This window comes from Hyperolius riggenbachi, chromosome 2, assembly GCF_040937935.1.
Source record: "Hyperolius riggenbachi isolate aHypRig1 chromosome 2, aHypRig1.pri, whole genome shotgun sequence".
Lineage (NCBI taxonomy): Eukaryota > Metazoa > Chordata > Amphibia > Anura > Hyperoliidae > Hyperolius > Hyperolius riggenbachi.
The window spans coordinates 118,018,413-118,032,732 of NC_090647.1; the positions used below are offsets into that span (position 1 = coordinate 118,018,413).

Below are 14,320 nucleotides of genomic sequence, written 5' to 3' on the forward strand. Positions count from 1 at the left end.
AGGTTCGTCATCCAATGCCACCCCAATGTGGGACAAGATAAAGTGTGAAACTTCTTCAAAGTTTTATGTGTAAATTATAACCAAAAATTGACACTCTACAAACAATGGTTTATTTGAAGGCAGATAAAGCAGCAGGATGCCATAATGCATACGCGTTTCACTCTAAATGTGCTTATTCATTAATCTAGTTTTGTGTGAAATGTGTGGTATTCAGAAGTTCCCTGCTGCTTTATCTGCCTTCATCTAATTAAACATCCAGAGAAAGCAGCAGTTCTCCAATGTAGTTTTTATTTCCATTTTCTGTTCATAAACACGCTCAGAAACAAGCGCTTGCCCCAATCTTCACATTTAATTCTATGGCGAGGGAAGGAAAACTGTGTGGGCAGCAGATGCAGTCAGCACCACTTATCTTGGGAGGATGGCAGTACCTCGGGGAGCGAGAGAGAACACTGAGAAAGGCAAAGTCTGAAATTCCTTCAAGCACGGTGCATACAAGTCCTAGTAGTGGGATGGATTCAGGTATGTCATTTTTTTTAAATATACGCAACAATGCAGTACATCATACCTTTAATGCATCAAGCCTGACGAACAAGCTTAAAGAGAAACTCCGACCAAGAATTGAACTTTATCCCAATCAGTAGCGGATACCCCCGTTTACATGAGAAATTATTGCTTTTCACAAACAGACCATCAGGGGGTGTTGCATGACTGATATTGTGGTGAAACCCCTCCCACAAGAAGCTCTGAGGACCGTGGTACTTCTGGCAGTTTCCTGTCTGTGAACCCTGTTGCATCGTGGGAAATAGCTGTTTACAGCTGTTTCCAACTGCCAAAAAAACAAGCAGCAGCTACATCACCTACCAGCAGTAAAAATGTCACCATGTAATAAATGTCAGAATGTAAATCAGGGATTTAAAAGATTTTACAATGGGCAAACACTGACTAAATCATTTAAACATAATTACTGTAAAAATGAAGCACTTTTTTATTACATTATTTTCACTGGAGTTCCTCTTTAAAGCAAACCTGAAGCAAAAATAAACTTCTGAGATAATGAATTGTATGTGTAGTACAGCTAAGGAAAGAAAAACACAGCAAAGAAGAGTCTAATATTGTTTTCCAGTACAGGAAGAATTAAGAACCTTCAGTTTATGCAAAAAAGCTTCTGTGAGCTCTTCGACCCAATTTAGGGTTGGATACAGTCCTGTTTTCTGAAGCACTTATATTTCAAAGAAACTGTGAGAGACAGGTTGAGATGAGGTTTTACTGCAGGGAAGTTCAAAGGGTCATTATCTCTGCTCTGTTTTATAGTTTAAAATACAGAGCGTGGTTTGTAAACTGTATATATGACAGGATGATGCAAAAAAACTAAATTACTGAAAATAAAAATATGACTTTTTTTTTCCTTTGCAACTTATATTTTATTAATTATACGTACTACACATATAATTCATGATGTCATAATTTTTTAAGCGTCAGTGTCACTTTAAGGTGAACCTTAAAGAGAACCCGAGGTGGGATTTAATTATGTTACTGGGGCACAGAGGCTGGTTGTGCACACTAACACCAGCCTCTGTTGCCCCATGGTGTGCCTCCATGTCCCCCCTGCGCGCTGCTATACCCCCGCAGTGCTGGCGACACGCAGTGTGTCGCCAGCACAATGTTTACCTATGCGCTGTCAGTCAGCGCCACTCCCCCGCCTCCTCCGCATCAGCGCTACCCGCCCGAGTCACAACGGGCAACAGAGGCTGGTGTTAGTGTGCACAACCAGCCTCTGTGCCCCAGTAACATAATTAAATCCCACCTCAGGTTCTCTTTAAGTGAAAATAAACAGATGAGATGAACAATTGTATCCATCATCCTACTCCTAAAAATTACTTGTAGATATCCCACAGTTTTAAACTATGTTTAATCACTTTACCCCCGCGCGTACGTATTTCTCCGCCCCTTTTTCCATCCTTTAAAAACCAGGGACGGAGAAACACGTACTTTCCGCGTTCCCGACACTGCCCGCGCTCCCGCTCGTAAACACGCCGCCCGCCGCTAGTAAAACCGCCGCCGCCCGCTCGCCCAGAGATCAATGAACGGGAAAATCCATTCCCGTTCGTTGATCTAAGCCCCGCAATGATCAGCTGCTCTCCTATGGGCAGCGCGATCATTGTGAGAAAAAACTCACGTGTCCAGCCTCCTTATTCTTCCTCCAAGCTTCCGGAAGGAAGCTTGGAGGTCGCATTAAAACAAAAAGTTACTGTGGCCATCTTGTGGCCAAATAGTAAACTACACCCTACACATTTTTCACATACAAATAAATGACTTTTACACATAAAATTAACTCATTACCTCCCACACTCCCCATTTTTTTTTTTTGTAATTAAAAAAAAAATTAAAAAATTTACAATTAAAAAAAATACATAAATAGTTACCTTAGGGACTGAACTTTTTAAATATTTATGTCAAGAGGGTATAACACTGTTACTTTATAAACTATGGGCTTGTAATTAGGGATGGACGCAAAACTGAAAAAAATGCACCTTTATTTCCAAATAAAATATTGGCGCCAAACATTGTGATAGGGACATAATTTAAATGGTTTTATAACCGGGACAAAAGGGCAAATATGTTTCATGGGTTTTAATTACAGTAGCATGCATTATTTAAAAACTATAATGGCCGAAAACTGAAAAATTATTTTTTTCCCCACATTTTTCCTATTTTCCCATTAAAACACATTTAGAAAAAAATAATTCTTGGCATAATGTCCCACCTAAAGAAAGCCTAATTGGTGGCGAAAAAAACAAGATATAGTTCATTTCATTGCGATAAGTAATAATAAAGTTATAGACGAATGAATGGAAGGAGCGCTGAAAGGTGAAAATTGCTCTGGTGGTCAGGGGGTAAAACCCCTCAGTGGTGAAGTGGTTAAAAACTTTAAAAAGCAGATTTATTGTTTTGTCTGAGCTCAATGACAAAGTCTGTCCTGTGTCTCAGAAAGCTAAAATATATCAACTATTGATTTTTTTTATCTATACCCTACTCTCAGAAACCCAGTTTTCTGCCAGGAAAGTGTTTTATGGCTGTAATTCCTTATCAGTGAGGGACACTATGATCTGACTGGGTCCCTACCGGAGAAAAACTGTCAGTTGCATAGCTGAATATTAACTCTTTCAGACAGAAATAAGAAAAGGAACACTGCATATGCATTTGTTTGCTTGCCACTGTACATACACGTCTATCTCATTATGTCACATAAGGTTCTCTTTAAAAGCCCACACTTAGGCAGAGATCTATGAGTACATCGAAGAGTGATGTACAGGTACTCTGAAGGTGAATGAGGGGATTCTTCCTTTATTACACATTCTTCATACATGTTCTGAACCAGGTTTACGGGTGATAGACACCTCTGAGTTCAATTTGCAAAACATTCTCAGTGAATTTACAAAAGCTCTGTGCATATGTAGAGTATGATACGATTGTGTAACTAAATTTTTAGTCACCAACCCCAAATTTAACAACATATCAAATTAGTTGATTTCATTTCATGAGCAAAGGGAGTGCACAAATTTGCATACAAAATTTGAATAAAGCTGCATCAACGCATAATTATATGCAACTCACTAACGATCCCTATTAGTGACACAGCTACACATCAGGCTTTCTTCTTACAGCGGAGATGTTATTATATATGAAAGATTCCTGGGTACAGATCAGATATCCCAGTCACAATCAGATATGTATATCGGACTTTAAAAATACAGTGACCGCTGTACTACAACAGCACAAATAACTTGTTTTTGATTGGTTTATTTCATTTTTGTGGACTAGGGCCTGCTATTAATGTATATACAAGTTATTTATGACGACTTGTCTTAAAAATTGAACATTTTGTTTCAGTTTTTTTTTAAATTAAATTTAAAATGTATTAGGAGTCGGAGTTTGTGCATTTTTCCCAACTCTGACTCCAGGTACCCAAAAATTGCTCTGACTCCGACTCCACAGCCCTGGTTATCAGGCTGACTTGATGAAAATCAGCAGCTGTCAATCACTGAAAATCATATTTATATTTATTGATTTTACTACTTTTTATCATAATTGAAAATATTTTCTTTGAAATACATAGGTTTCCTTACCATATAAATAAAATATCCTTTTAAACCCTCAGCAAGTAAAAAAGTAATCAAAAACTCTGTCTCAAATTAACTTACATTTTATATTTCTCTCTATTACTTTTACACTTTCTAGGTGCTGAAAATGGGGGTGGGGGGATACTTACCCCAGGAGGGGAAAGTGTCTGGATCTTAATGAGGCTTCCCAGTCCTCCTAGGCTTTGCCGATCCAGCGTTGTAAGCCCCCGAACAACGGAGAGGTAAATAGTTACCTACCGCGATCCAGTGCAGGCGTGGTTATTTCCGCCTGAGCCAGATCAAAAAGACCCTACTGTGCCGGGGCCACAGACGACATTCTGCTCAGCTGTGGTTTTGGGGGAGTCAGCGCTGGATCCGAGGCTTAGGAGGATGATGGATCCTCATTCGGATGCAGTGGTTTCCCACACCCAAGGTAAGTATCCCTTAGAGGGGTTATGTTTCTTACAGATTCTCTTTAATCATTACAAGGAACGCTCTACCTTGGAAGGTTTTGATAGGTCCATTTTGAAGCTGCACACATTTGTATACAAAATGTCCTAATTCTGCATCAGCTCGGCATTATTTGTATCTGATTAACCATCCCAGACATAGGGTAGGAACACACTATTCAGAATCGCATACGCGATTTCCACTATGTGCTATGGAAAACGCATATGTGATTCTGCCTGGTGTGTTCCTACTCATACGCCATAGAAAAAGAACTTGTTTCTACGCTAACTAAGCATTATTTCTACGAGATCTATAGATGGGAAAATTGAACAAGAATTCCCCCGTTAGTTCCTCAGTTGAATCAGTGAGATGGGATAGGAGAAATAATCAATTACCGAATAGGTTGTATCAATTTGTTTACAGCACATACCGAGGTTTCGTCTTCCATTTCCAAAATATAAGAAATTCCTTCATCAGACGGTGTACCTGAGGGTTTAGTCCACTGTACCGATAGCCAACTGATTCCAGCTTTAATAAGTGTGGGGCTTGCTGGTACTGTGGGAGCACTGCCTGAGGTGAAGAGTAACGCTTCTTCACTGAAACCACTGAAGGGGACACAAAAAGGCCAGTCAGTTACGAAGATAAGAGAACTGAAAATAACAGAGGCTTAAAGACCACTAGGAGCTACAAATGGCATACAGCAGGGGAGGGGTGCAGAGGGGCATAAATAAACATCAACTACACAGAGAAGAGGATACACTGGTCCCTAACTGAATACGTACCACATGCCTTGAGAAAGGTGGACCTTGTGTGGCCCCTGATACAATTGTTGGAACTTAATGTGAAACAGTGCACAGTAAATTATGAGTTGCATTTTAAATTATGGTTGGTGTGCTGATGGATTTGGTTTCCTATGTTTGATGCGATATTGCCTTCATCACAGCATCAAGCACCCAGCACTTGATGGTGTGCCAGCTTGTCTACTACATTGTAAGTAGGGTTGTACACAAGTTTATTCAAGAAGTGCTAAAGGAAGCCCAGGAAAACTAATTACAGGGGAATGAGGCGCCCAAACCACTTACAATGGTAGGAGCAGCACAGACACTAATTATGAGGTCAAATAGGAAAACGAGAAGGGCAAATGAAAACAAGATAGGACACAGAACATTTATATGGGTTGTTTTCAAAGCGCTTTCTTTTTAGGGCTGCAGCCACTTAGGTTGCATTCCACAGGAAACCAGATCATTAGGGAGCCTTGCCCCAAAAAAACCCTCCTTACTGTTTTACGTACTGACTTGAATTAGGCTTTGAACCCTGGTCAAAGGCAGTGGATACTGAAATATGGGAGGACACTAAAAGATTATGTTTGGGACACACTGACAAGGAATATGGAAATGAAAAGAATAAAGATTGGTCTTTACATTCCAGCGGCATCATACCTCATGCCCATGTCATTCTTTGCTGCAAGCCGGAAAGTGTAGCCCATAGCTGGTGACAGTTTGGTTACTCTAAACTGCTTCTGGAGTCCATAGTAACACTGCGAAAACTCCTGACAACCCTTTCCCTGAGGGAAAAAAAACAGAAAGGTATTTCATACATCCTTACAAACAAGAAACACCTGTTTTAATAGTTAAAAGTCAATTTGGCAAATTTCAAAAACGGGCGATAGACTGACAGCCAGAGCCGCTTCTTTGCACGTCCTGGTCTGCCCCAGTTGATGCCTTAGCCCATGTATGGCAGCGGATATGCGCCTTGGCACTGGGAGCAAGACACAGACGTAGCCCATGGATACAAATTCCTGGGCTTGTATTAGGTAGGATTACAGCTGAACTCAATAGATAAAAATGAACCAGTGTTTAATGAATGATTACACACATTTACAGGAAACTTGCAATGAGACAGAGGAGGCGGCTATCAGCGTTATATTCCATTAAAAAATGCCATCTAAGCAGTAGGCAGTTTCACGTGCAAGTTTTATTTTTCCACTCGGACAGTGGTTTTGATGCACTATACGTTACATTCATGATAGGTTAATAAAACGCACTCTGAACAGCAGTACAACTTTTTAGTGCTAAGCAAAATATAGAAATAAAATCCAATGATTACAGTAACTTACTTCATCCCACTCCAAAAGATAACTGTGTATCTTAGAACCGTTGTCACATGATGCCTGAAATAAAAGCAGATTAAATATAAATTCTGTGCAATATGTCAATGAACAAAAAGGGAAAAAAAGCAAACCAAAAGCCATTCTTAAGAAACATGAATGTATCTTGTTTATGATTTCTCAGCTTCATGGACAGTAGTATCTGATCCCTCCCTAAAATACCTACTGTAACACAAGGTAGCTAGCGGGTGCTGTACACACGCCACAATCTTGGCAGAGGCAGTCGTTTCAAGTTGAACTTCCTCTAGTGCAGGGGTGTCAAACTCAAATACAAAGTGGGCCGAAATTGTACACTGGGACCTAGCTGCGGGCCATCCTCAATGTCTAGTGGCCACCTTCCTCCATTTTAAAGTTCTCTGGTGTCTAGTGATCCTCCCTCCCCTATACAGTTACCTGGTGTCTAGAGGCCCCCACGCTCCTCTATACAGTTCCCTAGTGTTAAGTGCTTTCCCCCTACCTCCCCCATCTGGCTTCCCTGGTGTTCTAGGGCTTCACCTCCAATATAGTTTCCCTGGTGTTGTAGAGCGAGCCAAACATAATGCAAAGTGGGGAAACCACTTGAGGGCCAAATTTAATGGCTCGGAGGGCTAAATTTGGCCTGCGGGCCAGAGTTTGACATGTATGCTCTAGTCTAGTGTGTCCACAAAGCTGAGGGCAATAAGAAGCAATATAATGTCTCACCAACAGTGAACTGGCTTTTTGTTTAAAAAAAAAAATAAAAAATCCAGGATCCCTAGTTTTAAAGTACATGTAAACATGATCGGATTGGGCATTTGAGTTTTTGTTTAAGCAATAAGTGTATGGCTGTATGACCACTAGTGATGATCAGGTCTAGGAAAACTCATGGAGAAGCATGTGATCAGTTTGGTCAGGTGGTAGATATGTAAACCTCTAAATTTGCTAGTGATGATCATGTGCTAAAGCAGGATGTGATCACAGCAAATCAGCGCTTTGCAAATCTATCAGCTGATCAAACAAATCACATGCTTCTCCAAGAGTTCTCCTAGACATGACCATCACTAATGACCACGGCCCGGCAAAGATAAGGGCACAGCCATCCAAGTCAGCAGGATGTCCCAAAGCTCACGCTCCACCTTTTCCAGAGGAATAATTATAATGCTGGGGAAAGCGGAGTACAACATTCACATTCGTGTCTGCCACGATGGTTGCCAAACCATTCTTTGCATGAACAGCACCCATCCAGTATCTACACCGAGCCTAAAAACTGTATTAACTATCTAAAGACCACGTAATGCCAATGGGCGTGACCGTGGTGGCATCCCTAGGACTGCCTAACGGTAACGCCAATTGGCATCATGTCCTGGGGCGGGGTTTTGCAGGTGATCGCACGCACATCTCTGCTTGGATGATGGAGCTCCGCCATCAGTCTCCCAGCGGTGATCGCGCTAAGACTGTTAGAGGGCAAAACCGACATCTATTTACTCTGTACAGCCCTGCGATCTAAGGCAGCGCTGTACTGGGGACAGCCGTATGACACAGCAGTCCCTCTGGGAGACACAGGAGCGATCGGCTCTCATAGGCTAATGCCTATGACAGGCTATCGCTGTCAAAGGCTGGCGGTGGGAGGGAGGGTTAGAAAATAATAAAATAGGTTTACTTATTTAAAAAAGATACAATAAATATTTACAAAAAAAACATAAACATCCTGGGAGCGACTTGTTCTACTTACATATGTATTGTACTGTCCACATTTTGAATTCAGTGAATTTTATAAAGTAAATAAAGAGAAAAGTGTTCCAGGCATTTTCCATCTTTACTGCCTCTGACTGAAGCCAATCCTGATGTCATTTCCTCCCTTACTCTTTTATTCTCCTAGAAACTGCACTTTCATATCTAGCGTGCTTTGTAAACACATGTGAGCACAGCATAGACTGTATTTCAGCAGCTTCTGCAGAGGGATGGGGTGTATTTACCTTCTCAGACTTAGCCTGTCACACTGAACTGCCCTCAGCCAATCAATGAGGTGCAGGAATGTGGGAGGGAAGATAAAAAGCTCCCCTCCCCTCTGCAATGTACCAGAATAGAGCAGAAACATTTATGACTATATTGGAATGCTTGAAATGCAGACTGCATGTAGACTACATAATAAACAGAGCAGTGGGTACATGGATTTTGATTTGGTGGCCGACAATGCCGCTTTAATTAAAGATTAAAGAAGGATTTTTAGCATAAGTACATTGTTGATCTATTTGAGCGTCTGAATTGTGTCTATCCAGATAAGAAGGAAAGTGTCATTTCTGAGCTCCCAGCAGTTCTCGGAAGCACAATACAACTACACAGTATACTAATGTCAGCTCTGATAAGGACTGTGTTATGATTCACAGACTAGAAAAGAGCTCTTTACCTAATCGCATCAAAACAAAAATAAAAGGCAGAAAGGTGTTTGAACACGTTGCCTGGCACCACCTGTTCTCTGCAGCGGAGCTGTGAAAAGAAAAGGCTGAGTTATCTGTGTGTAGCCTGGGCTGTCCTAACACTGCGTACTGTATGTGCGATGCGATGAATGGCTGCTAGATACAAGGGCAATTATTTACTATGTATGAATGTGCTCAATGGAAGTGACAAAAGTATTGTCCCATCTCTAAACATAATCTGATAAGCCGAACAGGTGGCAAATAGGGCCTTTCTTGAAAATCTGCCATTTCCCTGCTCACATGTCCGATATCAGCTTCTCCTTCACTTCATGTGTTTAATCATCACAATATGACAAGCCCTATCACGCACCGGTCACGGCTTCTCTCAGGCAGAAGGACACAGGCAAGCTAAAAAGATTAAGTCTAGCAAAGCATAAATATCCTTTAATAATTATGACGACAGGAAAAGTCAAGCATATCATATAAGGTAGAAATCCTCTATTTTTCTAGGTCCTCTTGCATAGAAACATGGAGTGGCGCTCCCAGTGGTGTACATTTAAAAAAGCAGCGAGTTAAAAAGAGCATGGTTTACCAGTTAGTACAGGTACATTCTATAATCTACTTTTACCGTTAGTAGGATACCTGTAAATGTTCCCAATATTCTACTATGACCTAACCCTAACCTACTCTCACATGAGCTCAACTCTACCTAAAGAAAAGGCCAGAGCATGTGGTGAAGGCAGTAAGCACAAGTGAATTGCTACTGTGGAGGTCTACAGGCTTTTTACCACAAAGAAATATCCCTTTTATTTATTTTATTTTTTTTACACTTTTAGCGCCTTATCCTTGTTATAGTTTTTGTAGGTGGTTGAATGGAACTACAACATATGGGGCAACAGGCACATTTGGTTAGGATATTGCATGTGTTAATCCAGCATTTTGTGGTCTTGAAGAGAAACTCCGACCAAGAATTGAACGTTATCCCAATCAGTAGTGGATACCCCCTTTTACATGAGAAATCTAGTATGTCTGATATTGTGGTAAAACCCCTCCCACAAGAAACACTGAGGACCGTGGTACTCCTGGCAGTTTCCTGTCTGTGAACCTTGTTGCATTGTGGGAAATAGCAGTTTGTAGCGGTTTCAAACTGCCAAAAAGCAGCTACATCACCTGCCAACAGTAAAACTGTCACCATGTAATAAATGTCAGAATGTAAATAAGGGATTTAAAAGATTTTACAATGGGCAAACACTGACTAAATCATTTATACATAATTATTGTAAAAACGAAGCACTTTTTTATTACATTATTTTCACTGGAGTTCCTCTTTAAATATGAGGTAGTTCCATAGCACGAGTAAAAACAGAGAGCCCATGTTACATGTTGGAATCAGAGCCAGATCATCTCAGGACTGACCTTCCATTGGAGGGATAGTGAATTTTTGGTCCGGTTTGTGATTCGTGGAGGGTTCGGGGTGTCAGGCTCACAGCTCAGCGTGGTAAAGCTTACAGCCTCTGAAGGGTTCCCTTTAACAGAATTTAACTCTGCTTGAACTCTACAAGAAAAAATATAAACAAAATATAATTGCAAAATGAAGCAAATATAATAGAAACTACAGTATACACACAATTCGTTTTTTTAATTATTTAGTATTCATATAGCGCCAGAGGCGCAGCTAGGCTTTTCAGCGCCCGGGGACAAAGACGCCCCCCCCCCTCTGGACAAATTGGGCATGGCCATGCATCAGAATGTGGGTGTGGTCATGGCTGAAGACAAATGTACAAATGCTGTTTAGTTAGCCTGATGTGCCCCCCCTTTCCCCCCGTTTAGATAGCCAGATGTGCCTCCCTTCCCCATGTTTAAATAGCCAGATGTGCCTCCTTTTCCCTGTTTAGATAGCCAGATGTTCCCTCTATAGTTAGCCAGATGTGCCCCCCTACCTTGTTCTGCTGCTGTTGACACTTCTACACTCCTCTGCAAAGGGAGGGAGAGAAGCAGAGGCACTGCCTCTCACTCACTTGGGGTGCGGTGGCCATGGTCTGAGCCCCCTTACAGTGCTGCGCTCGGGGACATGTCCCCCCCCCCGGACCACCCATAGCTACGCCTCTGTATAGTGCCGACATTTTCCACAGCGTTGTACAGAGTATATTGTCCCTTAACTGTCCCTTAAGGGGCTCACAATCTAATACCTACCATAGTCATATGTATATGGATGTATTGTGTATGTATTGTGGTCTAGGGCCAATTTTAGGGGGAACCTAATAAATATATCTGTATAGTAAGTGAAGAGAATTGGGCACATAGGAACCACAAGGTCTTCAAAGCTTTATTACCCCTCTTGGGTTAAACACATGGCAGGCATGTGCCAATACAAATCTCCAACCCACCGCAATGTCAGGGACTCCCTGCCCATGCAGACAAGAACATGGGGACCCAGGAGGACACAAGGGGGAGAGAGAAGGATACGGAGACAAAAAAAGGCATAGAGGCGGACACAAGGAGAACAGAGGCAGACACATGGGGGACAGAGGAGCACACACGGGGAGAGAGAAGGATACGAAGACACAAAGGGGCATAGAGGAGGACACAAGGAGGACAGAGGCGGACACATGGGGGACACAGGAGGACACAAGGGGGAGAAAGAAGGACACGGAGACACAAAGGGGCATAGAGAAGGACACAAGGAGAACAGAGGCAGACACAAGGGGGAGAGAGAAGGATACGGAAACACAAAAGGGCATAGAGAAGGACACAAAACTGACTGAGGCGGACACATGGGGGACAGAGGAGGACACAGGGAGACAAGAGGAACAACGGAGCCTGAGGTACAAAGGGGGCATAATCCTCAAGATGCCCCTTCACCATGGATACCCCAGGTTTAATATGTATTTTTTCCCCCTGGTTTTTGTCCTCTAAACTTAGGTGCATCTTACAGTCCCAAAATACGGTAGTTAAGTAATGTTTAGCCATTAATCCTGACCTAGGATCACAAGTCCACCTGCCAAAGTATGGGGTGATTTTATTAGTGCTTTTATTGCGTCTCAGAGCAATTTGGGCCTGATACAGGAAAGTGCGGAAATATTGCTGTGCACAGATATCACACAGCAATATTACCCTTACAACACGCACTGTGTACCACAGGTTACCCTACTAGCACGAACCGCGGTACTTGACTAGTGTGACCGTTGCTAAGGTAACGATTGCTACCTATGGTAACGATTGTTACCATAGAGTAATATTGCCCTGCACTATTGCCGTGCAATGTCTGTGCATGGCAATATGACCAGGCTTTCCAGCATCAGGTCCATTACGTCATAAAATCCAGTTCCACTAACTAGGGGAACATTACACAGCATCCTCTTGCTAGCCAAAGCAGGGACAGCAATAGCCAAGTCTCCAATCTGCCCTCCTGGGTGGCTGTAAAAATAATGCAGAGATCCCTTCACATCCCATCTCCATTCACAGGTGCCTAGGCACAAGCATGCACCGAGGAAGACCTCACACATCAGATGAGCAAATAAGCTTGATTACTGTGGAAGGGTAAGGGGGGGGGGGGGGGGGGGATAAAATAATACTGCCTGACACAAAATGTTTATTCTCACCATGTATGCTGGAATCTGGCTGAATCAGCCTTTGTATATAAGGCAAATAGATAGCAACATTGGACATCAGGAGATCCTGCACAGGGTTATGTTAGGCAAGCACTGTATGTGTCAGCAGAAAGCACAATATGGGACAGTATTAGTCTGCAAGCTCTATCTAACAGAGAGGAGGCCAGGTAGTAGGTGGCATTAGTCACAGCCTGTGGGAGGGCTTTACCATCTGCAGAGAAGATGAAAACAAGGGGGGGGGGGGGGGGGGAACGTAACAACATGTAAAGCATAGCACTGGGAATAGGGGACGAATCTAGCCAGTATCACAGAAAGGCATTTCAAGTCCAACTCCAGCGTTAATTTGTACTCCTTACCCGATTCCCTCAGCCCCCCTCTTATAAAGGGAAAAAAAGAGAAAATATTGCATTTTACTGTGCAGAACCAAGGATAATGTGACTTGTTTCTCTCTCTAGAAGCAGGGTGTGCATTGTACATCAGCATCCATGGCCCATTGGGGAGAGGGGGGAATAGTCTGATTAACAGGTCCACCTAGCTCATGGTCACGTGACTGCAAGCAGTAAAATGCCATTGGAATTAGCATTTTTGGAAAGGTGTACTCCCGTGATGTTTGAATTCTGCATTCTGCTTTAGAGTAAAACATTTAAGGTTCAGTCACACAAGGGGAAGGTGTTGAGCAGTATACACACCCACTTAAAGAGAATCTGTATTGTTAAAATCGCACAAAATTAAACATACCAGTGCGTTAGGGGACATCTCCTATTCCCCTCTGTCACAATTTCGCTGCTCCCCGCCGCATTAAAAGTAGTCAAAAACAGTATTAAAAAGTTTGTTTATAAACAAACAAAATGGCCACCAAAACGGGAAGTAGGTTGATGTACAGTATGTCCACACATAGAAAATACATCCATACACAAGCAGGCTGTATACAGCCTTCCTTTTGAATCTCAAGAGATCACTTGATGGGCATAAGTCTATGGTAAGGATCTGATTATGCGGCCATTTGGGGGACAGTTGGTGACAAGAATAAATACCCTGTATAACGCTGCAGAAGACGTCGGCACTATATACGGTAGATATCGTACAATTGTTACCCAAGTCATATATTGTTGGGCATTTAGAACATAGTTCTATATGTTTTTGTCTTAGGCACTTGTTATTGACCTGCGGAAGTGGGCTCAGTACCTGTGAAATGCTTGTCTTTTTGTACATCACTAAAATTATTTCTACCTATGTGGTTTATTCATTGGTGGAGTTAAGATCTAATTACTCCTAAACTTGATGATTACTTGAAGTTAAAGAGAACCTGAGGTGGGTTTGTGAAATCATATTAGGACACAGAGGCACATTCTGTATACAATCACCTGCCTCTGTGTCCTTTCATTGTTCCTCCAGCCCCCCCCCCCCCCCCCGGCTCTTCTGTCCCCCATTATAAAAAGCACCAGGTTAGCAACACACAGATTGTCGCTAGCCTGCTGTTTACCTTCAGGCTGCCACTCACCCACCTCATGTATAGCACGGCTCCCCGCCTGCGTCTCTTCCCTCCCCGCCTATGTAAGCAGATTGGAGAAAGCTTACAGAAGCGGGGAGGGAAGG

General features: G+C 42.4%; 1 protein-coding gene across 6 annotated transcripts in view; it reads right to left on the minus strand.

Annotated features, from left to right (window-relative positions):
• The window catches only part of FNDC3A (fibronectin type III domain containing 3A), a 292,007-nt gene that overhangs the window by 40,378 nt on the left and 237,309 nt on the right, over positions 1 to 14,320 (minus strand). For all 6 annotated transcript variants that reach the window (XM_068267261.1, XM_068267260.1, XM_068267262.1 and 3 more), the window contains 4 exons: positions 10,530 to 10,668; positions 6,688 to 6,741; positions 6,011 to 6,135; positions 5,002 to 5,176 (listed from right to left, as the gene is read on the minus strand). In XM_068267261.1, coding sequence (XP_068123362.1) covers positions 5,002 to 5,176; positions 6,011 to 6,135; positions 6,688 to 6,741; positions 10,530 to 10,668 — 493 coding nt within the window. The remainder of the gene's footprint in view (positions 1 to 5,001; positions 5,177 to 6,010; positions 6,136 to 6,687; positions 6,742 to 10,529; positions 10,669 to 14,320) is intronic.